Below are 27,571 nucleotides of genomic sequence, written 5' to 3' on the forward strand. Positions count from 1 at the left end.
GCAGCCCTGCCTTGCTCCGTGTTGCCTTGGGAGTCCCTGGTCCAGATTCATTCCTAGAGGGCACTCTGATCCAGATCAACTCTGGAAGGAAGTCCATGGGGTTCCTAGGGCTGTAGGATGCCAGTGATGGTAGTGCCGATGGGTGTCCTAGCTCTCCTCTGGGCCAACCCCGGTGTTTTACAGCTACTTGATTCCAGAGGCCCTTACTCTGACTTCCAGTTCAATGCCTTTCCACGGCATCTTGTGTGGAGCTTTGAAAGGGCACACAGTGTTGTGGGGGTATGGCCAGAGGGCCACCGGGAGGCCTCGACTCCAGGTGGGCTCTGACTGGATGACAGAGCAGGCACTTGACCTCATTTCTCCGGGCTCTACTAGCCTAGACCCGATTTAAGTGTCTGCACTTGGAGCCACGCTGCCTGAGCTCGGAGGCTGGCTCTGTCCCTCGCCAGCGGGGTGACCGTAGGCAATCTGTACAAACTCTGTGTCTGAGTTTCCTCTTTCATAGGACAGAGACAGTAATGGCACCTACTTCTTGAAGTAATTGTGAGAATCCAGTGAGCTAGTTCATGTAAAGGGTTTGGAGCATCTCGTGGTATTTAGTAGGCGTTCAATAAATGGGTTTACCTGGGTTTTGGTAGTAAGGTGATGTCTATCTAGGCACAAGTTCTGTGCCAGAGTTTTAACATGTTTAGATTGATGAAATCTAAATAATGAACCATAGTTTAGAAAATACTCCTTGAAGGTATACATGCTTTATCTGCGATTTTTGTTGGTATGTTTGTGTTTTAAATAGAGTACATGCCCTGTTTTGTTTTTTGACAGCTTTATTGAGATATAGTTCACATGCCAATACATGCTTTATTTTGAGAATGGAAAATATTCTAAATCTGGAATACTGGCCAAGATTGCAATAATAAGACCATTATTGGACATGCACAGCTAAAAACAAGATTTCTTTTATACATCATGTCCCACAGTTAGAACTATGTCTGGTTATTTTAATATATAATTGCATTTTCAAAGGTAACATGAATTACACAGCAGGCACTAGTTCAAATTAAACATTCTGTAATAATTCTATTATTTTACTTTATTTCTCTCCTATGAAGATCTTTAATTCTGAGTGCTTACAGCATAATGCAAGTATATCACCTTACTGATGAATGTTTACAAGAAACTAAATAAAATTATTGTTAAACACTCAGCATTTTTGTTATCAAACGTGGGTATTCATTTTCTTAAGCTGCTTTTGCTTCTAGCACTGAGTGGAATTGAGCAGACGCGAATAGGAGCAATTTCACTGTTTACTGTTTACTGAACCAGAGTGTTGGACCTTGTCTTCTCCGGGCTTTTTTTTTTTTTTTTTATTTGACTGCGTTGGGTCTTAGCTGCGGCATCTGGGATCTTTCGTTGTGGTGTGCAGACTCTAGGACGCGCGTGGGCTTAGTTGCTCTGCGGCATGTGGGATCTTAGTTCACCCACCAGGGACTGAATCTGAGTCCCCTGCATTGGAAGGCAGATTCTTAACCACTGGACCACCAGGGAAGTCCCTGGGCTTTTTAATTTCTACCATTTGAATGACATGCTGCTCTCTTTTGATTATATGTCATGAGCTTAGAAATAGTATTCCCATATCACACACATGGTATAGTTTTTCTGATAGATGCCATTTCTCATTCTTCCACACTGATTTATTTTTGGTTGACAAAACTCAAGATCTTAAGGCATTTGCTCTTTGGAAAAGAAAAACTAAATGTCTCACAATTTGACTCATGCTGATAATACCCTGGTGTCAATGTCTGCATGAACCTGCTACTGTCCTCTGCCACCTCCTCCCATCCCCTGTCCCTGCTGCCCTTTATGTGGCAGAATTTTCTAGAAGGGACTCCTGGGTGCTCAGTCATAGTCAGTGAAAGACAAAATTTTTACTAATCTCATGGCTCTGAGAAAAAGTGAGTTGCTCACTCCCAGACCACTTAAGCATAGCAGCTTTTAATCTCCAGGAAGTTCAAAAGTGCTCTTAAAACCTAAAGACCATGACCAAAACTTCTCATTAAGTTTTGTCTAAAAAATATATCAGTAAGGTCAAAGCCACCTCATTGCACCTCATGTAGTGTTTCTTACACTTGAGTGACATTATTCACATTAAAAAACTTGACGATATTTTAAATATTATTTTAAACTCTCCTTTCTTTAACTTCACTTACAAAGACTTAATTTTTCTTGTCCGGCTATTATGACTGTCAGCCTCATTATTCAGAATAATTGAGACATGATATCTTTGATGAACTCTTAACTACTTTAATTAGATAACTGGAACTGTCCCAAACTGTCAATTATGTTTCAAATGTAATTTGAATTTATTACAATTATCATCATTATAAATTTAATATTGTGGGAAATGGAAGGTAAACAATATTTACCATGATTGGATTTCCAAAATGAAAATAAATTAGAATAATACATATTTAACATCACCAGTTAATAGAACATAACTGATCGCGGATGTTTTAGAGTGGGGGGCACTACGCCGTATGTCTCCTTGTTGCAAAAGGGAAGGTGGTGTTAATGGTCTCAATTATTCTGATGAAGAAACTGAGGTTCTGCGAGGCTAAGTCACCCAGTGACCATGTAAGAGGCTCCCACTTAGCCTGATCAATGTACTCTCGGCACTGGTCATAAGCCCTGAAGTACGCTAGGCATACCCTGAATGGCTGTTGAAGGAAAGGTGGTTTTGAATAGCTGGTCTCTACATAGAGCGCTCTTGATTAAAAAAGGGATAAAAAACTGAGTTGTGTATGATCTGACCCCAGGAAGTTGTCTTAAAAAAATAAACACCCCAAATCAGCTTACATACTTGTCATTTGGATACACCCGTCTGGGCATTGCCAGGTGAGAACCATCCTCCCTCCTCCTCACCCCCACCCAACAGCTTGCCACTTATTTGGGGAATGGCTCCCCCTCCCCCTGCCATTCCAATTCTAACCACGTGGCTCTGGCGCAACTGCTGGGCTCCCGCTAAGACCACACGTGGTGGTCGGGGGTGGCTGTCTCCTAGGACTTTCTGCTGAGAAGGAGCCGGTCCCCTGAGCTCAGAGGCGGTGGGCAGGGAGGTGACCTCCCTAACATTTGGCTATTCAAGCCCAGATTCCAGGGGCTGTTCAATGTCTTTCATGCCCAAACTTGCTGATCTGGTTTCGGACATTTGAAGCTAAAAGCCTGACTTGCAGGAGATTAATCTGTTGCGCATGGTGTCAGTTGACTCATGAACAGCACCCATGCGTCCATCCAGATACGTATGGGTGTTGCGTCTGACCCGAGAAGCTGAGTTAGCACTTGGAAGGTGAGCAGATTTCCGAGAAGGGGGATCTATCTGGGCTGTGCTTGCCCCATGGCGGCAGGTCTTCCAATAACCCTGGTTCTCAGGCCTGCAACACACGAGCTGACGGCTTCTCACCTTCCAGTGTTCTTTTCTCTAGAATCTGTGCAGCTCACCAGCCTCCTAAACACATTTCTTAGTGTAACATCATCCTTCTTAATTTAGACATATTTTTAAAGCATATGTTTTTTATTTAAATTTCAGCTTTATAGTGGTCTAGTCGACATATAAAATTGTAAGATATTTGAAGTGTACATAGTGGTGATTTGATATACATATACGCTGGGGAAGGAGTGTGTATGTATCTAGTTAATTAACCACCTCACATATTTATCTTTTGTGTGTGTGTGTGAGATCATTTAAGTCCTACTCTTTTGGCAAATTTCAGTTATACAACAGTGTTGTCTACTTTAGTCAGCGTGTTGTACGTTCGCTCCTCAGACCTTATTCATCTTATAGCTGAAAATCTGTCCCCTTTTACCAACCTCTCCCTATTTCCCCCAACCCCCAGCCCCTGGCAACCACTTTTCTGCTCTCTGTTTCTATGAGTTTGACTTTTTTTTTTTTTATTCATTTATTTTTGGCTGTGTTGGGTCTTCGTTTCTGTGCGAGGGCTTTCTCTAGTTGCGGCAAGTGGGGGCCACTCTTCATCGCGGTGTGCGGACCTCTCACTATAGCGGCCTCTCTTGTTGCGGAGCACAGGCTCCAGACGCGCAGGCTCAGTAATTGTGGCTCACGGGCCCAGCCGCTCCGCGGCATGTGGGATCTTCCCGGACCAGGGCTCGAACCCGTGTCCCCTGCGTTGGCAGGCAGATTCTCAACCACTGCGCCACCAGGGAAGCCCTTTTTTTTTTTTTTTTTTGATTCCACATATACATGATACCATGCAGTATTAGTCTTTCTCTGACTTACTTCACTTCGCATAATGCCCTCAAAATCCATCCAGGTTGTCACCAACAGTACGTGAAAAGGTGCTCAGCGTCACTAACCATCAGGGAAATGCAAATCAAACCACAGTGAGCTATCACCTCACACCTGTATGGATGGCTACCATCAAAGAGAAAAGAGATAAGTGACAGTGAGGGTGTAGGGAAAAGGGAATCCTGGTGCACCACTAATGGGAATGTAAATTGGTGCAGCCACTATGGATGGGGGTTCCTCAAAAACTTAAAAACAGAACTACCATATCATCCTGCCATTCCAATTCTGGGTATATATCCAAAGGAAATGAAAACAGGATATGGAAGAGTTATCTGCACCCCCATGTTCATTACTGTGTGATTCACAATAGCCAAGATATGGAAACAACCTAAGTGTTTTTCAGTGGATGAGTGGCCAAAGAAAATATGGCAAATATATACATATACTATTCCATTATTATATTATATATGTATATATAGTGGAATATTATTCAGGCATGAGAAAGAAGGAAATCCTACCATTTGTGAAAACATATATTTTTATATTCAACTATCAAATTACATTTTAAGTGAGATGATTGCTTTCTAAAGATGTATAAGGAGATGTTAAACTTATCTTTCTTGGATAGTTTCCTTTTAGAAATATTCTCAGAAGGTACTTGATTTTTTTCCTGGTGTGTAGCTACATGCTAACTTTCTTCTCAGACTGATATTTGGTTAAACCATTTCCAAGCTTAAAGGAATCTAAAACTCCAACTTATTTGGATGTATTCTTTATTTCTTAATAAAAACTCAATATAAGGACGCTTTCCCCTCCTCAGTGCATGAGATCTACAAAGCTAAGTTGCCACATTTAGAGATTTGCCTGTTGCTGAATTTCAGTAACTTCACAGTCATGACTTTTGTCTCATGACTTTTGTTCATTAGAGAACTTCCCTTTTGGGGAGACTTTCATGATTATAAGTTATTTAACTGCTCAATTATAACAAACTACCATTATTCCCTGATGCCATTAATGTGCTTTCGCTAGTACCTTTTATATTTGGATATGCTTGCATTTTAAAATAAGTTGGATACTTTTGTCTCAGAACCTGGGAAACAAAGCAGACAACTCTTGAACATTTTTGAAATGTTCCTGTTGGAAGAGCACAACTGGTAAGGTGCCACCAGCCTGGCGGCCAGTCTTTTGGAGTTCCTGGACCCCCAAATCTTGGACTCCTGCTGCCATGGAAGTCAGAGCTTGAGGAGGACTTGGAGATCATCTGGCTGGCGTCCCTCACCTTACAGACCTGTCACTGGAGGCTGGGAGGGACTGCCCCCAGGTCCCTCTGCCATCACAGAGGAGGACAGTCAGCTCAATACCTTCTTTCTGCTCACCTCCAGACTTCCCGGGCCAAGCTAGGCAGGACTTGGGCCAGTGGAAGCATCCAGTCACCAGCTCGGACCTAGACTCTCTCCTGTGAGGCAAGATGCAGGGGAGAAGCTGCCCGCAGCTGTGTGTAATTTGTGCATTTGAAAGAGGATTAATCAAAGCCCAGGGGCTTTCACTTTTGAGTTCTCAGGTGACAGCAAGGCTATCAAAGCCCTTCCTGAAAGTATTTGTATTCCCAGTCCGTAGGGAGGAGGAAAGAAAAGGGACGATTATCTAACACTCAGTAAGCATTTACTTACGTAATCACATTTAATCCTCACAACCTGCCTGTGAACTAGGTTACTGTATGAGTTTCTCAGGGCTGCCATAACAAAGTATCCCAGGAAGACTTATTCTTTCACAGTTCTGGAGGCCAAAAGCCCCACATCAGGGTGTCGGTGGGGCCAGGCTCCCTCTGAAGGCTCTAGGGGAGGACGCTTCCTGCTTCTTCCACCTTCTGGTGGCAAATCCTTGGTGATCCTTGGCTTGTGGACACATCACTCCAGTCTACCTCCCTCTTCCCCGTGTCTCTCTGTCCTCTCCTCTTGTCAGGACACCAGTCATTGGATATAGGGCCCTCCCTAATCCAGTCTGACCTATCTTAATTTACATATTAATTACATCTGCGAAGACTCTATTTCCATATAAGGCCACATTCACATATCCTTTTGGGGGACACACCTAACCCCAAGAGTTACCATCATTTTACAGATGAGTGAGCCAACGTGTAGCGCGGTTAAGTCATTTTTCAGGTTTTCGTCTGTAGGAGGCGGGATTCAAAGCCAACTCTGTGCAAGTAGAATCAGTGCCCCTCCTGCTGGGCGGGGCAGCCCTCCCAGCGGCTTGCATCAGCCCTCCCTCACCCACAGCGCAGTCTGCTTCCAGGCCTGTAGCACCTGCACAAAAGCTTCTCCACAACAAACTCAGCTACGATTCCACAGCATTTGGTTATAAGGGAAGGTGCCAACACAGCCTGCGTGTGGGAGCGACACCCAAGCACGAGGCCAGCTGGGCGGTGAGATCAGTCTTGCCGGTGATGCCCGGGCTGCATGCAGCAGGCCAGGGCAAGGACCCTTGCAGAGCCGGCTCTGCTTTTGGGGAGAGGCCCTTCCAGAGGCAGGGAACCCACAGGACCTTGTCGCCTAGGCTTTCCCGTTAACACTCAGGCGACTGGAAGGTCTTGGAGCAGCAAGAGAAACTATGCACGGCCTAAGAGAAGACAAGGAGAATGTTAAGTCCAAGAGCCTTTTGTTCTGTCATTGTGATGTTTAGCAAATCGGGAGGAATGTGAGGAAGGGCAAGCCACTTTACTTATTTAACAAATATCTTAGTGAAGATACACAGATGCTCTGACCTCACGCCTCTCCCAGGAAAGGAGGCCTGCGGAAGAGCTTTTGTTCCAAACAACAGGAAGGGAGATTCTTGGGTCATCCTCCCTTCCCTTTTCTGTTCCGCCTGGCAGGAATCTGAGTAATTTACATCGTTTTCTTTTTCTTTTTTAACTGAAGTATAGTTAATTTAGAATGTTATGTTTCAACTGTACAGCAAAGTGATTAGTTATACATGTATATATATCTATTCTTTTTCAGATTCTTTTCCATTATAGGTTATTATAAGATATTGAGTATAGTTCCCTGTGCTATATAGTAGGTCCTTGTTGTTTATCTATTTTATGTATAGTAGTGTGTATATATAAATCCCAAACTCCTAATTTATATCTCCCCTCCCCTCCCCAACCCCTTTGGTAACTGTAGGTTTGTTTTCTATGTCTATGAGTCTATTTCTGTTTTGTAAATAAGTTCATTTGTATCATTTTTAAAGATTCCACATATAAGTGATATCATATGATATTTGTCTTTCTAATTTACTTCACTTAGTATGATCATCTCTAGGTCCATCCATATTGGTGCAAATGGCATCATTTCATTCTTTTTCATGGCTGAGTAATATTCCATCGTATATATGTACCACATCTCCTTTATCGATTCATCTGTCGATGGACATTTAGGTTGCTTCCATGTCTTGTCTATTGTGAGTAGTGCTGCTGTGAACAGTGGGGTAGTAATCTGAGTAATTTACAGACACCGTATTCCAACTTTTCCTTCCCCACAGATTTTAAAAAACTGTCTTTATTTTTTCTCATGGATCTTGGCTAAACTGAGCACTCCTTACATTAGACACCTGAGAAAATCAGGAGAGCTAAGCGTTTGAGTTTTGTGACCAAAGACAGAAGTGGCACCTTCTGCCCCCCCCCCCGCCGACCAGAGCCCAGAGCCCAGGGAAGACCTGCCAGCATCGTGCTTCCTGCTGGACCGAGAGCAGAGGGTGCTGGCTGGCAGAGCTCCGCCCCACTAGCCCAACCTCAGCCGTTTTTATGGAGCGCCCCCTGCTCCTGGCCTGCAGGGTAGGACCTGCTTCTCTCCCATCTCTTCTTGCCAATAACAGGGGCTTATCTCCTTCACGACCGGTCTGAAGAGCCTGAGCCTCACTGGCACAGAACGTGACTGTTGTGAAATAAGATTATTATACCAAGACACATTTTTCTTGTCTCGTTATGCTGATTGTCACACAGCGCACGTGACTGGTATGACTTCTACTTCTCTTTCCAGGGAGAAGGTAATTATAACAATGACTGTTAGCACTTGCTGAGCCAGGCGCTGTCTGAGTGCTCGACGTCTGCTCTCTCATTGCCCTCCTCCCAGTAAGATTTGAAGGGACTGCAAATACCCTGGTTTGCAGATGAGGAAACAGAGCTACCAAGAGACTGAGGAGCTTATTCCAAGTCTCTCAGTTAACAAGACCTCCAGGCTCCATGCTTTTAACCACCATGAGTCTCCTTGTGCAGGAAGCTTCCCAGTGTCCAAGGTGACATCTGCTTTCTTCTCCTCATCATCCAAGGTAAAATAATTACAGGGGAATGTTTAGAGTTTCTATGCGTTGTCCGATGGTTTCCAGAATGGCATGCCAGTCTAGCCTGCCATCATCCTGCACTCTTCCCTGCCTTCCCGTCCTCTCCCCAGACAATAAAAACCTTCACTCAGGCAGCTGGGGGGAGCAACCTAGAGAAAGAGGCCACACCAGCACAGTGATGACACTTCCCGTGTCCCTAGGGCATTCGAGTTTGAGACAGGACAGTCATCAGTGGGTCCACAGTTCTCCAATCAGTGGTGTGTGTGTCAGCTTTGTGCCTGGTGTGGGGAGGGGGCAAGATAGACACTTCAAAGTGCGAGCTCTGGTCCTCTTACCAGTTCTGTAACCTCTTCACCTCAGTGACAGGCTGGAAATGCTTCTGAAGGGTGCCCCATGTTGGCATAAGGCTTTTCCAGTTCTACTCTGTACTTCCTAATTGAAATATTTGGAGGTTACGAGCCTCTTCTTGGAAATTGATTGCACCAAAGTGGAGTAGAAATAGATGAAATCCAAAATTAAAAATAGTCCCAGGAACAAAGAGCCCATCTTTAGAGGAATAAGAGGCTATTTTGGAATGCAGCATCTAAAAATCCTCCATTTTATCTCTTGGCCCTCTAGCTCCATCACCAAGGTTTCACCCTCCAGTAGCCCTGGGCATTTCCTTTATTAAGATACCTGTCAAATATTAGACAGTCACCCTCAGCCTTCATGAACTTGTTCATGGGGCGAGCTAAGTTGAGCTTTTCAGGATGGTGTCTCTGCATCGGCAGAACAGGCTAGTGGTATAAATACAATTTCAAAGGTGTTTCTAAACGCTGAAACGATGGATGGAATGTTTGTAAGTGCCCTCAAGTGTGTCAGAAGCATAGTTTATAATCAGGGTGCCACTTGCCGGTCGTTCTTGTGTATTCATCAGCTCGAGTCCCCTAAGACTCGACTCGACTCTAAAATCAACTAACCCTGATTTTAGTTATTATGTATAATTGATAGTAATCACCCTGATGTGTACCTGACATATATTATCCTCCAGCTTTTTACTACTTCACACTGCCTTTTCCCCAGCCCCTTGCCTTCAATGTTTCCCAAACCAAACTCCTCTTTGACAACCTGTCCTTGGTGTCCAAGTTCAAAAACTTGCTGACATCTTCGAATCAACCCTCAACCCTCCCAGTCATTCAGAAACCAAATTCTGTTCATTTTACTGGCCAAACTCCTCCTCTCTTGGTGGCACACCAGCGCTGTGGCCCCAGCCCAGCCCCTGCCAGCTCCCTGGACCTTTGCTGCCGCGCCCACCGTCTCCTTCCGACCCCGCCTGCCCGGGAGCAGCCTTGCTTACCGCCTTTGCACAACAGCGTGAAGTGTCAAAGCGACACAAAAAGGAGAACACGTGGATCCCGCTTTAAGGAGCTTACGGTTTCAGCTCATCCTCTGCGTTGTGTGCAGAGAGACCGCTGCAACACATCACCTGGGCCTCCCTGGCCCCCCCGCCGTCCCCCAACCCCACTAGTGTAGGACCTCCAGCCCCCATCAGAGCACCTATAATTATGTCTGCGGGTCCCAGAGGGCATGTCTGGCCTCCCGGACAGCCTGGGTACTTCATGGGGGCCCACCGCTGACTTCCTTCCCAGGCCCCCTGCTGCGGAGTCTGCTGGCCTCCAGCATCTGCCCAGGAGCTGCCAGACTGGGTCACTCCTCCGTGCCGGGTCGGCTCTCCCACCTTGGGCATCATGCCCTGCAGCTGCGCTGGGTTCAGAGTTGGGGGGCAGAGGCGGGCGGCTCTTTGAGTCTGCGTCACCGCTGTTACCTGAGCACTGAAGCTGCGTGCTTATCTAAGTGACCGTGTCCGGGCCCTGCTTGCCAGGACCCTGGGGTTTAGGCCTAAATACAAGTGCGTAGGGCCCAGAGGTCACTCACGGAGCTGGACTGTGTCCTCCCAGCCAGCCTTCCTGGGGGGGGGGGGTGCCCTCAGGCACAGCGTCTTCTCTCACCCCATCATCCTCTTCCGCTTCATGCCCAGAGATACCTTCCATTCTGATCACGCACCTTCCTGCCTGAAAGCTTAGCGTTTGCTGCCCCGGTGAAGTCCGTTCAGGAGCCTGAACTGCAGGGCTCTGGAGGCACCTGTTCCCCTACACCCCTGACTTGAGCTGTGTGTCCCCCGCGCGGGGCTTCGCCAGCACTTCTGATGCCCTTCTCTCCCTCTGCCTGCGAATCCCCCCGCTGGCCCAGGGTCTGGAGTTGGGGGGCCCATTGGGTGCTGCCGCAGCTTGTGGCTGGATGGTTGAGGGCCAGAACCCAGTATCAGACATGGTTTTTCAGGTGGGTCTCTATACCCAGGTACCTCTGCCCCTGGTTTCCAGTCCTGGGAGCTCCTGGGGACAAAGGACTGAACCAAGGCCTTTCAGGGCTTAGAACTCCCTTGACTGTTCTCTGATCTGAGCTGGCTCGGAGCCTGGGGCAGAGGTAAGTGGGACAAACAGCAAGAGTCCTTACCTTTGGACTGGCAGGCATTTCATTTCTTCAGGTTCTCCATCACCTCCTCCTTATGCCAAAGAGAAGGCACGTTCCCTTTCACCAAGCAGGACACAGCGTGACACTCACCGGATTCGGATTTCTCTGGCTTCTCAAAGCAGGAGGGGAGGGAGTTTCCCTGTCAGGCTACATGGCATGGCATTTGGAGAAAATACATTTTGCTTTTACCCTTTCTAAAATTAAAAATGTCTTTTAAAGGGTTTCAAAAACTTCCATTTCTTATGGTGCCGAGCAGGCCTCTTTAGATTTCTAATGCAGTCAGGTGTTGGGGATGAACCTGGTTTTTTGTTTGTATGTTTGTTTTCTCTGATCAATCCAATGGTGAACAAATCTCTTTGGGACAGTGTGGGGTGATTACAGACTCCCTAACTCTCAAGTAATAAACACTTGAGGAGTATATAGATTGCCCCACTTTGCACAGGAAACGCATGTTGCTTTACATCGGGGTCAGAGGTCATATTCCCTCTGTGCTCCTGGTCTTTAGCTGACACACACACACACACACACACACACACACACACACTGCTGAGCCCACTCTCACCAGCACTGCCTTTTCCTGTGTCTACGCTGATGCTTGCCATCCAATGCTGTAATGAATTCTTTACGCTTCTAATCTGTCCGTTCTTGAAGACAAGGATTGAGTCTTTCTCCGTTTTGTGGCCTCACTCTTACAGAATGCATGACGCAGCATTTAAATGTTTGTTGAATACTAGGAGGCTATGTGAATAGCTTTTTATTTTAAATTGGACTTCTTAGGCGATCTTGAGATTGAAATGAATACTATATATAAAATGAATACTGAAGAAACAAATTCTTTAACAGACCATCTAAAAGAAACGATTGTCTTAAAAGAATGCCTTTGTAGAGTAAGTAATTGCCAATTTATTGAATTTCATGCATCTGAAATTCATTTTGGTGGGTGTCTGTGGCCCTCTAGTGGGCGCAGAGGGTTAAAGTCTCGGGAAACTTCCCTCAAGATGGCAGCTCACAGGGGAAGCGAGACAGAAGAGAAGGATCCGAAGGTCGGAGGAAGACAGATGTTCCCAGCAGGAAGGGTGTGATCAACTCGAACGGTGACTTGGCCTTTTATACAGACTCCTTAATACTCTTCCTCTGTTTACAAAACAAGGAAACAAAGACCCCAAAGCCTTAGGTGCTGGGGAAACAAAAAGCAAGAGCTCCCTCTTTTGAGGAAATGAAATTCTGAACACGTTTGGGGCCCTTCCAGAAAAGTGAAACACACCCCAGTAAAGAGGAGAATGAGTCCTGTCTTCTTTACCTGCATTGCTCATCTCTCCTCTGGATCAACGGGTAAGATAAAGATAAGATTTATTACTCTGTATGTTTCAGAATATTATGAGCTGTTTTGGTTCCACTTCCCATTTTCCATCATGTGGAATCATTATTTTTAAGCAGCTGATAATTCTGGGTCTGGGAAAGTTGCTTGCGTACCTAGATTCACACACGGGGCAGGCAGCAGTGTGTTCTTTTCCCTCAGGGCCCACGGAGGAGGGTGAGGAGAGGGAGACCCTCACCTCAGGCACATGCTTTGGGTTGGGGGTGGGAGGTGCCAAATACAGAGTAATCAAGATAAATAACATTTTCATGAAATATTTAAAATATCAAAACGAATGCAAAATATCCATGATAAACAAAATATCAACGTTTTAGGTAAAGACAGGATCCGTAGAGCTGGTTTTTCTTTCCACCTCAGTCTCCAGTGTGGCTCGGCCTGGCACCGCTTTCCCTTTGCTGTTTTTTTGTTAGGAAATCAGCGTCTTTGAGTGGTTAAGGGCCCAGTGTCCGTGGTTGAGATACCTGGGTTTCAAACCAGGTGCTGCTACTTACTAGGTGCCTGACATAGGTCGACGTTCATCACGTGGGTCCTTAAAAGTGAAGCATCATTGCTGGCTAGGTTGGAGAGAGGAGAGGGAGGAAGGAGGAGAGATTCATTTGGGGCGCGAGAGGCATGCCGCCCATCTTGCTGGCTTTGAAGATGGAGGATGGGGACCAGGAGTTGCGGGATGGGAGTGGCCCCTAGAAGCTTGGAATGGCCCCCAAATGACAACCAGCCAGAAAACAGTGACTTTTGTCCTACAACCTCAGGGAATTGAGTTTGCCTACAAGTAAATGAGCAAGGGAACAGACCCTCCCTGTCAACTACAAATTGGCACTTGACACTGGCACTTGCCATCTACCTCTACAAGGATTAAATCATGTGCTGCTGCAGCTGTTGACTTTCAACACCCCCTGAAAGTGGTTCAGGGTGGAGAGCAGAAATGAGGCACTCTGTGCTCGGGCAGAAACTGGAAAAACAGGTCTTCAGACAGTAACTTTAGTGAGCTGATTTTATGAGCCCAATTCTTGTATCTGCTCCTATCTAGAAAAGCACTAAGCTCCTTCATGGTGACATCTGCTCCACGTGACTAGCAGTGACCTTCACGAGACTAACAGAAACCTCTGCAAAATATATGTGCTTGATTGCATGTACTCCCCCTTCACCAAAGTCACATATACACTGACCTTCCCCCCTACCTCTTTGGAGCAGTTTCTCAGAGATATCTGAAATGCTGTCTCCTGGGCTATAGTCCTCATTTTGCCCCCAATAAAACTTAACTCACAACTCTCATGCTGTGCATTTCTTTTAAGTCGGCATCCCCTAGAGCCTACAGAAAGGACTGTGGCCCTGCTGGCACCTTGATTTTAACCTGGTGAGAACCAAGTTGGACTAATGACCTACAGAACTGTAAGATGACAGACTTGTATTGTTTTAAGTCATTAGATTTGTGGAAATTTGTTATGGCAACCAATAAAAATGAATATTTTCCAAATGGCGGAAGCTGGGGTGGTGCTGAGAGCCTTGCCAACATCTACAGGTGCTGGCAGTTAATACTGGGAAACAACACTAAACTGGTGAGAGTGGGGATACAGGTGGGCATCAGTGGTGTTGGCCAGAGTTCTCAATGAACAAGATGGAAACACAAACACACACGCACATGCACACACGCATGTGCACACACGCAGTGGGGAGGAACAGCAGTCAGACACACACTTCATTTTGTAAACCACCTATGTATAATTTCAAAATGTACCACGAGGTCACAATAAATGGATTTATTGCCCAAGCCCCAGGGTGTGTGATGAGGGGTGTTTCAGATGCAGATGGAACATGGGTTGTCTTATGGACACAGTCTTACATTTTTGCTTGATTGGACCATATTTCAATTAGTCATTCTTTAAGGACGTGTAGTGATGCTAAATAATTTCATATTGATTTCCTCCTTTCTGTTTTGAGGTGGGGAGTTAGAACTACTATAAGAATTAAATGAAACTGATGAAATAAGAGCAAGAAGTTATTACAACTGTGAGACAAGTGGTATCAGGCTATCTACTTGGAAAGAAACCTTCTACTTACCCTCAGGCAGCTCAAGCAGGTATTTCCTGAATCCAGAAAGAAGTTCCTGCTAATTATTTATAGCACCTCATCCTCCTTTTCTTTTTGATCTTTTTTCTCTTTTCATTCTACCATTTCCCTTAGTAATCTCAGCTGCCTCCATGGCGTTAATATTTATATGCATTTCCAAATCTTTTTGGAGGAAAGGATTTTCCAAATCTTCATCCAATCTATATATTCTTTATTGAGTATTGCCACCTAGATATCCCATGGTTATTTCATAAGTTAATACACCCAAAATAGAACTCATTATCCGCCAGAAAATCCTGTTAGACTTAGCTCTCTGTCTGTCTGCCTGTCTTCCTCTATTTCTGTTTCTCTCCTTTCTATCATTTGAATCAGTTTATAAAAATGCATACACTACCAAAGGTCAGAAGGTCCCTTCTAGATCCTTTCTCACTGAATTTCTCACTGTTCTCAGAGCCTCTGGGGACTGACAGTCTACGTAGGACGGGTGTGTCCTTGGAACAGAGCTTTCATTCTAGTCACCCAGGACTTTGACTCTCCCTGTTCTGTCCCCAAACTGCTCCTGTGCGGATCCCTGCCCTGTTGGACTGTGAAGTGTTGCTCTGAAAAGCGATCTTCTTGAGAATAGTCTCCCTCTTTTTCTCTCCATCCTTGCGTGTGTCTCTGTGTCTGGTTTGTGGCCCCCTTTTGTCTGAGCTGTGGGAGGATGTCATGGGCTGCGTCCCATCTTGTACCCAGGGAATAGCATCCAGGTCACACAGCACCTGACAGTCTCCTGCCACCGGGCAGGTGCTGCACACTGTCTGCTGCCCCTTCAGATGCAGGAGATGGAAGAGCCACAGGAAGATGGCCTAAGGACTTGTTCCTTTATATTGATGTTTGGAAGAACATTATTATTTCCTCTTACCGTTTGCTTTTTTGTTATCCTCTAAAACTAATTCTGATTGTAGATTGGCAGTTTTCAACAGTGGGAGGAGACAGGGAGTGAGGATGGTCTAAAAAGCTCCTCAGGGAGTCTCAGTTCTAAGATGGCAGGAGAGAGGGTGGCTGTGCCCCCTTCTCTCTTGAGAATTCATCGTGTGGCACCAAGGGCTGGGCTGGGGTGCTCAACAGAGCTGGAGGACCAGGACTTGGAGGAAGTGTCTGTTGGTGGGCGGCGTCGAGAAGAGAGGGTCGGAATCCTGAGCAGTCTCATTCTATGTAAATTATATAAATCAAATTGTTGAGCCCAATTGGAGGTTTAAAAATTAATCAAAATAACTAGGAACTCAGAGTCCCCAGGATATAATAATTAGCTTAATGTAGTTTTGTCTGTTTTCCCTTTTCCTTATTTGGTGAAATTTGTCAATTATAGTGGACAAGGAAGCAGATGATGGTAGTTAATTCAACCTCATCCTTTGTTGTGTTAACGATGTGACATATGCTTTCCCTGCCATTTCATTTATTATCTCCAAATATTTGTTCAATAACGTTTTTCATTTTCTTCTGTACTAGCTTTCCGTTTTCTATTTTCTGATCCAAAGTTTACTTTCTGACACCGGGAAAAAGTATTTTATCTTAGAAATGGAGACATTATAACAATATGCAACATGCTTCTAAATTTTAATAGCATTTAATTATCATCTTGATGAAAACTCTGTAACAACAAATAAACAATTGCTACATTTAGTGTGTTATTATAATATACCTAACTTACTTATGTGTAATCCTTGCCTCGTGGGTTATCATGGCAAATGGATGTTATTGCATAGAAAAGTGTCACAGTGAAAGTGACGGAAGACTTAAGGTGGCTTCTCAGCAACACCATCCAGGTAAACACTCTGAGAAGTGCAGTGTGAGGCAGTATACCTCCCCATCCGTCGCACGCCAATGGGGGTTCTTCTCAAGTTTTAAGATGCCTACTGGGGCTCTCCTGGTGGCGCAGTGGTTAGGAATCTGCCTGCCAATGCAGGGGACACGGGTTTGAGCCCTGGTCCAGGAAGATCCCACATGCCACAGAGCAGCTAAGCTCGTGCGCCACAACTACTGAGCCTGCGCTCTAGAGCCCGCGAACCACAGCTACTGAGCCTGCGTTCTGCAACTACTGAAGCCCGCGCGCCTAGAGCCCACGCTTCCCAAGAGAAGCCACCGCAATGAGAAGCCCGCGCACCGAAACGAAGAGTAGCCCCTGCTTGCCACAACTCGAGAAAGCCCGCGCGCAGCAATGAAGGCCCAACACAGCCATAAATAAATAAATAAATAAATTTATTTTTAAAAAAAAGCTTACTAATCAGAGTATTAGCTAGAGTTGCAGCTCTTGTTTATTGATGATCACATGTAGTCCTCTTTAGTAAATTGGAGCAGAATTTATATTATATATATCATGTCCTGTTACATATATAATATATATCATAATATAATATAATCTATTACATATAATTTATAATAATATATGCTTTTATAATTTAGAATAATAGTTAATTTTCATCATCAGAATGTTGTCATAATGCACTAGTTTTTGTTAGAAGGAGAGATTTTACTACCATCTGTCAGAAAATGGTTATAAACATTAAAAAATGTCCATTTTGGGGGTTAGCAAAATTATTTTAAGAATAGAAAACATTTCAGCATAGTGGAGATGTCTGCGATGGGAATGGTGGCCCCTGGGTGTGGCGTGCCTGTAGCTCTCACAGCGGGACGGGCCCCTGAGCCCTGCAGCCGGCTGCTTGAACCAAGCTCCCCTCCCCTGGGGCCTTTGCACAGCCTGCCCCTGCGTCTAAAATGCCCTCTCCTCCCTGCCCCACACTTCCCCTACTCATTCCTTTGTCCTCCGCTTAGATATCGCACCCCTAGCTGATATCTCCCTGCCCCTCTGGGGGCATTTTTCACACTCTGATGATGGCTGTTTTCTCAACTTCTCCACTCGAACGTGTGGTTTCCTCCAGGACAGAAGTGGATTCCTTCTCACCTTTCTGTTCCCGGGACTTAGCCCAAAACCTGGTGCAAAGTAGGGACTCAAAGTTTGTGGAATGAAGGAAGAGGACTTTGGTCTACATCCTCACTAGAAACATCTTCATTTCCTTATTGATAATGGCTCTTATTATGAGTTATTTCCAACATTTCTTTTGGATATTGGTGTTTAGCCTCTTCTCTGATTTTGAGGTGTTTTCCATAGCCTTGATTGTTAGAATAGAAGCCATTACTTTTTAAAAGCCACTTGAGCAAGATAAATCTAACAATGAAATATTTTTGATATATTCTCTGTGGATGTATTGATACTTTTTTTTTTAACTTAAAGTCCCATATAGTGTATGAACACGAGCATGGGGTTGGGGGAAATCAGCAAAGTTACTATGTTACTATGAGTTACTATGAAAATGCTCCTTGTTAGTATTTTTGTTGCTCCTCTTCCTATCGTGATGGTGAGTTAAATAACATTGAATGATTACTTAGTAATTATTGCCATGTTGGGAATTCTATGATCTTGGAAGTAGAAGCATTATGTTCCCCTCAGTTTTGGATGATTTATAATTTACTCTTTGTGGTAATGTGTGTGTTTCTTTCAGATATTAGAGATTTTCATATGTATGTGTGGGGCGGGAGAGAGAGAATGTTTGCAAGTATGCAGGCTGAAACTGTTGCTGAAGTGATTAGAACATTTCTAACGGGAGGATCACCAGAGAAGGCACTTTTTTTTTTCTTGAAATATGTGAAAAGCACTTTTTCATTCCACAATAAGAGCATAAGAGAAGGCACTTTTAAAATCGAGATTTGAAAGTTAGAATGATTTTATTTTTAAAGCAAAGAAGGGGGTTGAAGTTATGGTATGTGGGGTGGGAAAGATAGCATTCTATGGAAAGTGAAAGATGGTGCGTGAATAGAGTGGCTTCATCGTAGCTGGCTCTGGAGACAGGATATTGTGGGAAATAGAGAATTCTCGAAGTATGAGGTGGAGGGTGGACATTGGTCTTTGAGAGGCAGTTTAGAAACACAGCATATTACTGAGCAGAGTAATGACATTCTCAGAAGGGCAATTGGGAACACCTGGAAAATGCTTGAATAATGTTATAGATTGAATTACAACCGTATTGAAAATGTTCAACTCCTTAGGCTCAATGAATAACAACTATTTGAATCCAAGAGTGTCCCTTTAGGGTAAATCTCTATTTACAGGAAAGAGTTTGTTTGATACAGGCCCAAACTCAGGAGTGGGTCTAACAGTGGAAAATAAGACAATGGGGAGAATTAATGGAGCCCAGCACTAAGTGTCTGACTTGCCAGTGGCCACATTGTGAATCAGGGCTGCCACAACTTAATCTTTACCCAATGCAAACCTCTGAGGGACCCCTAAAGGATGAGGAGACAAACTGTAAATGTGCAAGGAGCCTCTTGAACAAGTAGCTGGATTGACAGTGAGGACGCTTGGGCTGTTACTCTGAGTCGTTACCCAAGGGATCTGTCCAAGCGTTTAAAATTTTCATCTGCGGCTCCACAGAGAGACAGACGTCGTGATTGCTTTAGTTAATTCTGTCTTCGGGGCTTTAAGGGGGACCAATGGGCTGATTTGCACCTTTAAAAGTACCCCTTCCAATGTCGTGCGGAGAACAGATGGGAGAGGAGAGAGGGGCTGGGACCAGCAGGCAGAGGGATCGGAGAGGGTGTGGTGGAGATGGAGAGAAGGAAAGATACTTGGGCTGTTTGGAAGGGACAGCTGGTAAAACTTGTTGAAAAGTTAGATCGAGGTACGAACGGTGAGGGTGGTGATGCTACTTACCAAGGTGGGAAGGCTGGAGGAGGGAATTTTTTGAGTGGTAGCGATTCAGTGCTTTGCTTTGAACATGTTAGGTTTAAGATGCCTATTAGAGACCCCAGAGGAGACGTCCCAGAATCTGCTGCTGAAGACACCTCCTCAGTGCTGAGGGTAAACAGGATTCATAGATCAACGCTATTAAAGGCCATGGGACCAGGGTGATCGACTAAGGAGAGGGTGCAGACCAAGAAGAGAGGAGGGCTGTGGACCAAGGTGTGAGATTTTCCAACCTTTAGAGGTCAAAGAGAATAGAATAAACCAGCTGAAGCAATGAAGAAGGATAGCGGAGAGGATGAGGGAAGCCCGTGAGAATAGCACGTGGAGGACAGGAGAGCTGTCACTGGCTACTGTCACTGCTGGTAGATCAGGTGTAACGGAGGCTGATGGGATGACTGGATTAGCCACGGGGACAGTGTCGGTGACCTTAACAGGAGCAGTTTTGGGAATGACGAGGAGAGAAAACTCAGTGGAGGACGTCAAGAGAGAAGGGGCTCACAAACAATTTTATTTCCTAACCTAGATGATGGGCACATGGTGTTTATTAGGATATTTTTTCTTTGCCTGAAGAATTTCATAATTAAATAATTCAAAGAAAGTACCACTTATTCTAAAACTTTTTTCTTAATTTGTGACATTCTAAGGGTTAAAATTAATTTAAAAGGTATACTGTCAATTTTATGCCAGTGAGATGTTAAGATGAGCAGCAGAGGGAAAGTGGTGGAAGGTCAGGGTGGGGGGGAGCAGGTGAGGACTGTCAACAGTTATTATGACATGTTACATGGTGATAGTACATCCACAGTATTACTATCATATCAGCAATTATTGTCAACTCTGGGAGCAGAAGAATAAGTCTGGGGTCTAGACTGGATCTATGATTTATTATTTTTTCTAAAACATAAGTGTGCAGAAGTAGACTAGCTAGACTAAAGGACAGTACATTATGAAGGATTTTGATACATGCAACCAGATTTCCCTTCTGGCCGGTTGTGTCCATTGAGATTCTCACCTGCAGAGGATCAGCTTATCCGATTTATCACACTTTTAACAGGCTTGAGTGAATTCTTTAAAAAAAAAATCAAAATAATTCAAGAGAGGCAGAAAAGGAGAAACGTAGGAATGAAAAACAGAGGAGGCAAAGAAGGTTGGAGTGGATGTACTCATACGAGATAAAGGGAATTTCAAAGCAAAATGCATTACTAGAGATAAATAAGGACACTTCATAATAATAAAAGGGTCAATTGAACAGGAACACATGCCAGTCATTCACCTGTGTGTGATCAATAATGGAGCTTCAAAATTTGAGAGGTGAAAATTGACAGAATTAAAGGAAGAAGGAGACAATTCCATAATATAACCTGAGATTTTAACACTTCTCTCTCAAGAAATTGGTGGAGCAACTAGACCAGAATTCAGCAAAGACGTACATTATCTGAACAACGCTATCAGCATCTCGGCTTATTTGTTATTTATATCAATTGTTAGAGCCACAAGGATGGGTCCTAGCCCTCCACGCTATAGGCTTTTTTTTTTTTTTTAATTATTAGCACCTTTAATTATTTATTTATTTATTTATTTGGCTGCGTTGGGTCTTCGTTTCTGTGCGAGGGCTTCCCCTAGTTGCGGCAAGCGGGGGCCACTCTTCATAGCAGTGCGTGGGCCCCTCACTATCCTGGCCCCTCTTGTTGCGGAGCACAGGCTCCAGACGCGCAGGCTCAGTAGTTGTGGCTCACGGGCCCAGCCGCTCCGCGGCATGTGGGATCCTCCCAGACCAGGGCTTGAACCCGTGTCCCCTGCATTAGCAGGCAGATTCTCAACCACTGCACCACCAGGGAAGCCCCCCACTATAGGCTTTTTAACATTCTGGGTGATAATCTAAAATTACTGTCCCTGTGGCTTTCTACAGGAACTTCATCACTGTGCCTTGACTTTCTCATTTGTAAAATGAGAATGATCATGGCATCTACATAACTTAATATTATATGAGATAATGAATAAAAAGTAAGTTAGCATAATGCCTGACACATAGTAACTGTTCAGTACATGCCATTTATTATTGTAAAATCAAATAGACACCATTTGGCTGCCTGGCAGAATTTTAGGGGATTTTAAAAATGATAATGATTTTTATCATTACTGGAAATCAACCTGCCGTGGAAACATCATCCTGGACCAAGCCTCACTCAGAGTCATTTCCAAACTTTTCCTGTATCCTCTCATTTCAAGTCTCCTCCCCAAACCATGATGAGCTCACAATCTTTTTAATATTTCAAAGAGGCCTTAGGTGCCCATGCCAAACCTCAAAAGTACCAAATTACCTACATTTAATATTCCACCAAGAAAGGCACACATTTTTCACCTTTCCCATATTGCCCAGTTCTCACAGGCCTGAACCTATCCTAAGTTACAATCATCCAGACCTTCTAGGGTGTTCTGCCGCTCTTGGTAGAAGGAGAAGCACCAGCTCCACCAGGGGTGGCATTGCTGGTGGAAAAGGTCAGACCTGCACTCTCCACCTTTTTGTGCTATTAGGTCTTTCAGAATTAATTAATTAATTAAGAAACTAGGTTGAAATGTTTGGTGAAGAGAAGAATCCTTCCATGGTGCACGTCATCGCTCCATAATTTGTGCATTCAGATTTTTTCAGAGAAGAACAGTCAATAAAAGAAGTATAATAAATAAAATCAAGCAAATTGCCCCTTTCAAGTCTGTCAGTTGTCACACTTCCAGAAGAGTGTTTTCCTCTTGTTCTTCTAAGGAGCAAGGCTCATTTACTTATAGGTATGTGTTCAAGAGTAATGAGGCAAGTTGAAAAAGATCTTCCAAAATACGCCTAGTGAAATCTTATCATTACTAAGAACTTATGAAAATTTAAAGCCATTTCCCTTTATTAAAACACATGAGCAGTGAAACTTGCTACATTGGCTTTCTGGAAACCAAAGGAAAGAACCTTGCTTTGCTAAATTTCTCTAAGACAGAAAATACCTCGTGCGTTGGCCTCATTGAGCCAGGATGGTCCAAGAGCTTCTCAAAATGGCAGCTTTAGAGGGACAATCCTTGAGCCCTGTTCTGTGGTGGTGGCCAGAGTGACCAGACCCATGGTGGAGGGACTGAGAGAAATTGGGAAGGGTCAGTTCTCCTAAAAATCCCCCCTCCTCCCTGGTTTGTGCCTTGCACCCTACAGTCTATGCTCCTGTACTTGGGTGTAAGATTTCAATTCCGCAAACACAGGTACGATGGGCTTCGTGAATGGAGCTGTCAATGGCCTGACTACGGAATGGTGGTTAATGAGTAGTGTGGAGCTTATTCGGGAGAAGGAGGCATGATTATGGTTTTGAAGAGAGGTTTAAAAATTAAAAGAGATAGGTTTTAGAAGAAATAAAACAGAAACACAATTAACAATTTAAAAATATTTGTTCAATATTTAAACTAATTTCAATTGTAATTGATTAAGTTAAAATTAATTTAATTTAAAAGTATGACCTTGAAAAGAAATATTTTCTCCAGCTTCATCATGAAAAGTGGCCCAGTAAGGGCAGCAGGAGCATCACGTCTGTCCTCTCCCACCTGCACACTCCCATGTGTACACTAGGTGTCCCGACGATAGGCTCTAATGTTATACCCGCCCCACCAGCGCTCCTAGAGAGGTAATCTACTCCATAGATGGGGTCTCAATGATATCAGGACAAAGGAACTAGCACAAAGGGCTTTCTGCTGATCTAATTGCAACAATTTGAGCATCACAAAGAAAATGGCACCCTTAATTCAAGTAAGATAAATTTTTGAAAGTCTGTGAATTTGTAATGACACTCAGGGAGGAAAAGTTAATATCAAAGGTACCAAAAAGTACTGTGAATGCAATAGGGCATGTTTTGATTTTCATTGGTCTTTAAAAGTAGGGGACTGTTAGTGTATGAGTGCACGAGTGGTTATTCTTTTGGGTCCACGTCTATTTATGAAGTACGGGTGTGTTCTTGTTTGGTGGCATTACCTAGATGAACGAGCCTAAACAAAGCTGGTTATGTGACGGTGGAATCTCTTGACAGCGTATCTCAGTGAAGATGCAATATTGTGATTAGGTCAGACGGACCTGAAGAAAGTAAGAAGCAGGCGTTCGTGTGGGGACTGCCGGCAGTTCCTAGTAGAGCAAAGGGGAGTGAAGAAGGTGATGGTATAGCAGAGGGTCTACTCATGACAGGGAAAGCACATGTGGTCTCTTCGTGAAGGTCACCTGTCCTGCAGAGGGGAGGGAATGAATGACAGTATGCAGAATAACACATCCTTAGGGGACAGAGGGGAGATGCTCTCAGTTCAGGTTCTTCATCTCAAGACCATAGAGGCACTTGCTCCCCACAGGACATGGCTTCCCTCGGCTGGGTTCTGTGCTCCACTCCTGCTGCTAATTTTTCAGTCTTTTTATTACTCTCCACCATCTGTTCCCAAAAGCTGAAGAACGTTTGTGTACAGATGAGAATTTTCCTCAAGTGAGGCAGAACAGACAGCAGGCCGTAAATATTTTATACTTTCCAGGATCATTTTCTTTCAGAGTATTAAGAATTCATGCCGACAGCTGGTAATGGGTTATCTGAAGAATACTTTGCTTGGTAAAGGATAGGAAGAAAGAACTTGAAGAAATTCAGAGCTGAGGTTTCAAAGTGCTACGCCATCATTTCATTCATTGTGGTAGACTTACCTACCTATTAACAACATTTTGTTGTTGTTGTTGTTAATCAGTAATTGGGTTTTTTTTTATTTTTTTTATTTTTGGGTGTGTTGGGTCTTCGTTTCTGTGTGAGGGCTTTCTCTAGTTGCGGCGAGCGGGGGCCACTCTTCATCGCGGTGCGCGGGCCTCTCACTATCATGGCCTCTCTTGTTGCAGAGCACAGGCTCCAGACGCACAGACTCAGTAGTTGTGGCTCACTGGCCTAGTTGCTCCACAGCATGTGGGATCTTCCCAGACCAGGGCTTGAACCCGTGTCCCCTGCACTGGCAGGCAGACTCTCAACCACTGCGCCACCAGGGAAGCCCCTTAACCACATTTTAAATTCTCCTCTCTGAGTATTCTTCTTCAACAATTTTTTTGGAAACAGTCTCCAACTTACAGAAAAGTTGCAAATAAGTGCAGTACAAAGAACTCTTTTTTCTTACACCATCTGAGAATAAGCTGCTGACATGATGTCACATTACTTCCAAATCCTTTACTGAATATTTCCTACAAATAAGGATATTCTCCTACTTTAATGTGCTGAATTGTGTCTCCCCAAAATTCATATGTTGAAATCCTAACCCCCAAGACCTCAGAACGTGACTGTGTTTGGAGATGGGATCTTTTTTTTTTTTTTTATAGATCTTTATTGGAGTATAATTGCTTCACAATACTGTGTTTGTTTCTGTTGCACATATGGAAATGGGATCTTGAAAGAGGTAGTTAAGTTAAAATGCGGTCATACGGGTGAGTCCTAATCCAGTATGGTGTCCTTATAAGTAGAGGAGATCAGGATGCAGACACACACAGAGCGAAGACCATGAAAGGACTGGGGAGAAGACAGCCGTCTATAAGCCAAGGAGAGAGGCCGCAGAAGGACCAACTCTGCTGATACCTTGATCTCCGACTTCTAGATTCCAGGACTGTGAGAAAGTAAGTTTCTGTTGTTTAGCTTCTCAATCTGTGGTACTTTGCTGTGACAACCCTTGCAAATGAATACACCTACACAACCACAGTACACAACAAGCACAGTACACAGTTACAATACACAACCACAGTACACAGTACTCATACGTGTTAAATCTGTATTTACTTCTACATCCATCCACGTGAATGAACAGCCATGGGTTCTTCCTGCGCCTCCATCTCTGATTCAACAACACAATGCTCATTCTTGGTTTTTCCCTTTTCGTATTTGCGGCTCTCTTCTCTGACAGTGTTCCTTGGCTTGTAGCTGCATCCCTCCAATCTCTGTGTCCACCTTCACGTGGCCTTCCTTTCTCTGGATGCCTCTTTCTGTGTCTTAGAAGGATGCTGTCATTGGGTGCAGGGCCCACCCTAACCTAGTATGATCTCACCTCAATCCTTACCTTAATTGCGTCTTCAAAGAACCAATTTCCAGTTAAGGTCACGTTCTGAGGTTCCAGGCGAACAGGAGTTTTGGGGACACTCTTTAATGCAATACAGGATCAGTGTGGGGCTTGTCTTTGGTTCCCTATGTCCACTGGCGGCTCTGACCACAATGTCCATCAGGCTGTTGCTCTTCGTCCAGTCTCGCCCTGAGTAAGATGGTGGTGTTCAGTCTCATTCTTGTGGCTCATCAGACACCGGGAGGTTGCATAAGCACATATGCATGCAGTTCTGGTCTCCAGTCCTGAGCTGTGCAAAAGTCTAATAGGTTCAGCTCCCTGTCCTTTATCCCAGCACAAAGGGATACCGGGATACTGACACTGAAGTCTAGTGTATCCAGTATGAACTCATTTTTGCTCTGTCCCTCTGTCCCCTACCAGCCAGGGCCACCTCCGAGCTCCTTTACTGTGTCAGAGCCATCTTTATTCTTAGGCTAAAATTCTTAGGGTCATCTGTGATGTAGCAATTTGAGAATTTATGGCAATGAAAGAGAAGCAACACGTCCTATAGTATGCTGATTGGGGAAGGAAATTATGGGGGCTACTTTCCTTTAAAGGTATATTCCCTTTGGGTAAATTATGAGTTAGCTCAGAGTTGCTAAATGTATTATTGTAAATCATTATATTGTTCACAGCTTCAGTTAAAATAATCAAAATTTTTGCTACTCTCCAAGTATTTAAAAACCAGGACCAGTAGCTATCACTAACTAGAGGGAAGGTCATTTATAGGGGGAAAATAATAAGAAAAAAAGATAGTTTTTTTTGAATGACATTTGATAAAGTAGAAGGAGGATAAAGGGCACATTTTTCTTTAAAAATATACTGTTGTGGTGGTGGTGGGATTTTTCCCAATTTCTCATTTCTACATCGTCCTTTTGCATTTTGACACTGCATACTTGGTTTACATATGTTAGACTGTCCCTGGAAAATAAAATTGAATTCTTGTGGTCACACATTTCCACTGTACAGAAAAATGTGGCATTAATTTCAAAACTTCTAGTCTTAGTCAATGTGGATAGTTATTTTTGAACAAGGCAAGTAGATGATGTGGTAATTGCAGATCCTGTTTACAAACATACTGTATTCCAAGCCTCATACTCAGCTGAATATGTATATTCACCTCTGACCCTCACACTCCTTGGTCTCTGTGTCACCTGCAGATAAATTGACACTCAGCGAGGTTAAGTAAATTTACCCACATCACTCAGTCATGTCAGTGGCAGAACAAGGATTCCATTTCTGGGTCTATGTTGCTGTGCCCCTAGCTACTTGACCATAAAACATTTACTGATTTTCAAAATAGAGACACAGATGTAGAGAACAAAGGTATGGACACCAAGGGGGGAAAGTGGCGGGGGGCAGGTGGTGGTGGAATGAATTGGGAGATTGGGATTGACAGATATACACTAATATGTATAAAATGGATAACTAATAAGAACCTGCTGTATAAAAATATAAATTAAATAAAATTCAAAAAGTCAAAAACAAAGTGAGATCATATATATAATGGAATATATATAATGGACTATTACTCAGCCATAAAAAAGAATGAAATATTGCCATTTGCAGCAACATGGATGGACCCAGAGAATATCATACTAAGTGAAGTAAGTTAGGCAGAGAAAGACAAATATCATATGATATCACTTATATGTGGAATCTAAAAATTAATACAAATGAATCTATATACAGAAACAGACTCACAGACATGGAAAACAAACTTATAGTTACTGAAGGAGAAAGGAGGGGGCTAAATTAGGAGTATGGGATTAACAGATACAAACTACTGTACATAAAATAGATAAGCAACAAGGATTTACTCTACAGCACAGGGAACTATATTCAATATCTTATAACCTATAATGGAAAATAATCTGAAAAAAATATATAACTGTATCACTTTGTTGTACACCTAAAACTAACACAATATTGTAAATCAACTATATGTCAAAAAAATTTTTTTAAAGATTAAAAAAAAACATTTACTGATCTTCAAATCATAGTTTAACACTATCTTGCAGCCAAAAGCAACAAGGAGGAGCATCTTTCTTTCTCCTGCCAGCCAGTGGCTCAGCGCTCCTGGTCCAGCACGCTGAGT

At 43.8% G+C, this 27,571-nt stretch overlaps 1 protein-coding gene across 1 annotated transcript in view; it reads left to right on the plus strand.

Moving 5' to 3' along the window:
• The window catches only part of CYB5A (cytochrome b5 type A), an 80,468-nt gene extending 54,234 nt beyond the window's left edge, over window positions 1-26,234 (plus strand). The window contains exon 6 of the mRNA XM_082415949.1: window positions 24,848-26,234. Within this exon, the coding sequence (XP_082272075.1) occupies window positions 24,848-24,964 (117 nt within the window). The 3' untranslated portion in view covers window positions 24,965-26,234. The remainder of the gene's footprint in view (window positions 1-24,847) is intronic.
• Window positions 26,235-27,571: the final 1,337 nt, after the last annotated feature.

This window comes from Balaenoptera physalus (assembly GCF_965194825.1).
Source record: "Balaenoptera physalus genome assembly, chromosome: 12".
NCBI lineage: Eukaryota > Metazoa > Chordata > Mammalia > Artiodactyla > Balaenopteridae > Balaenoptera > Balaenoptera physalus.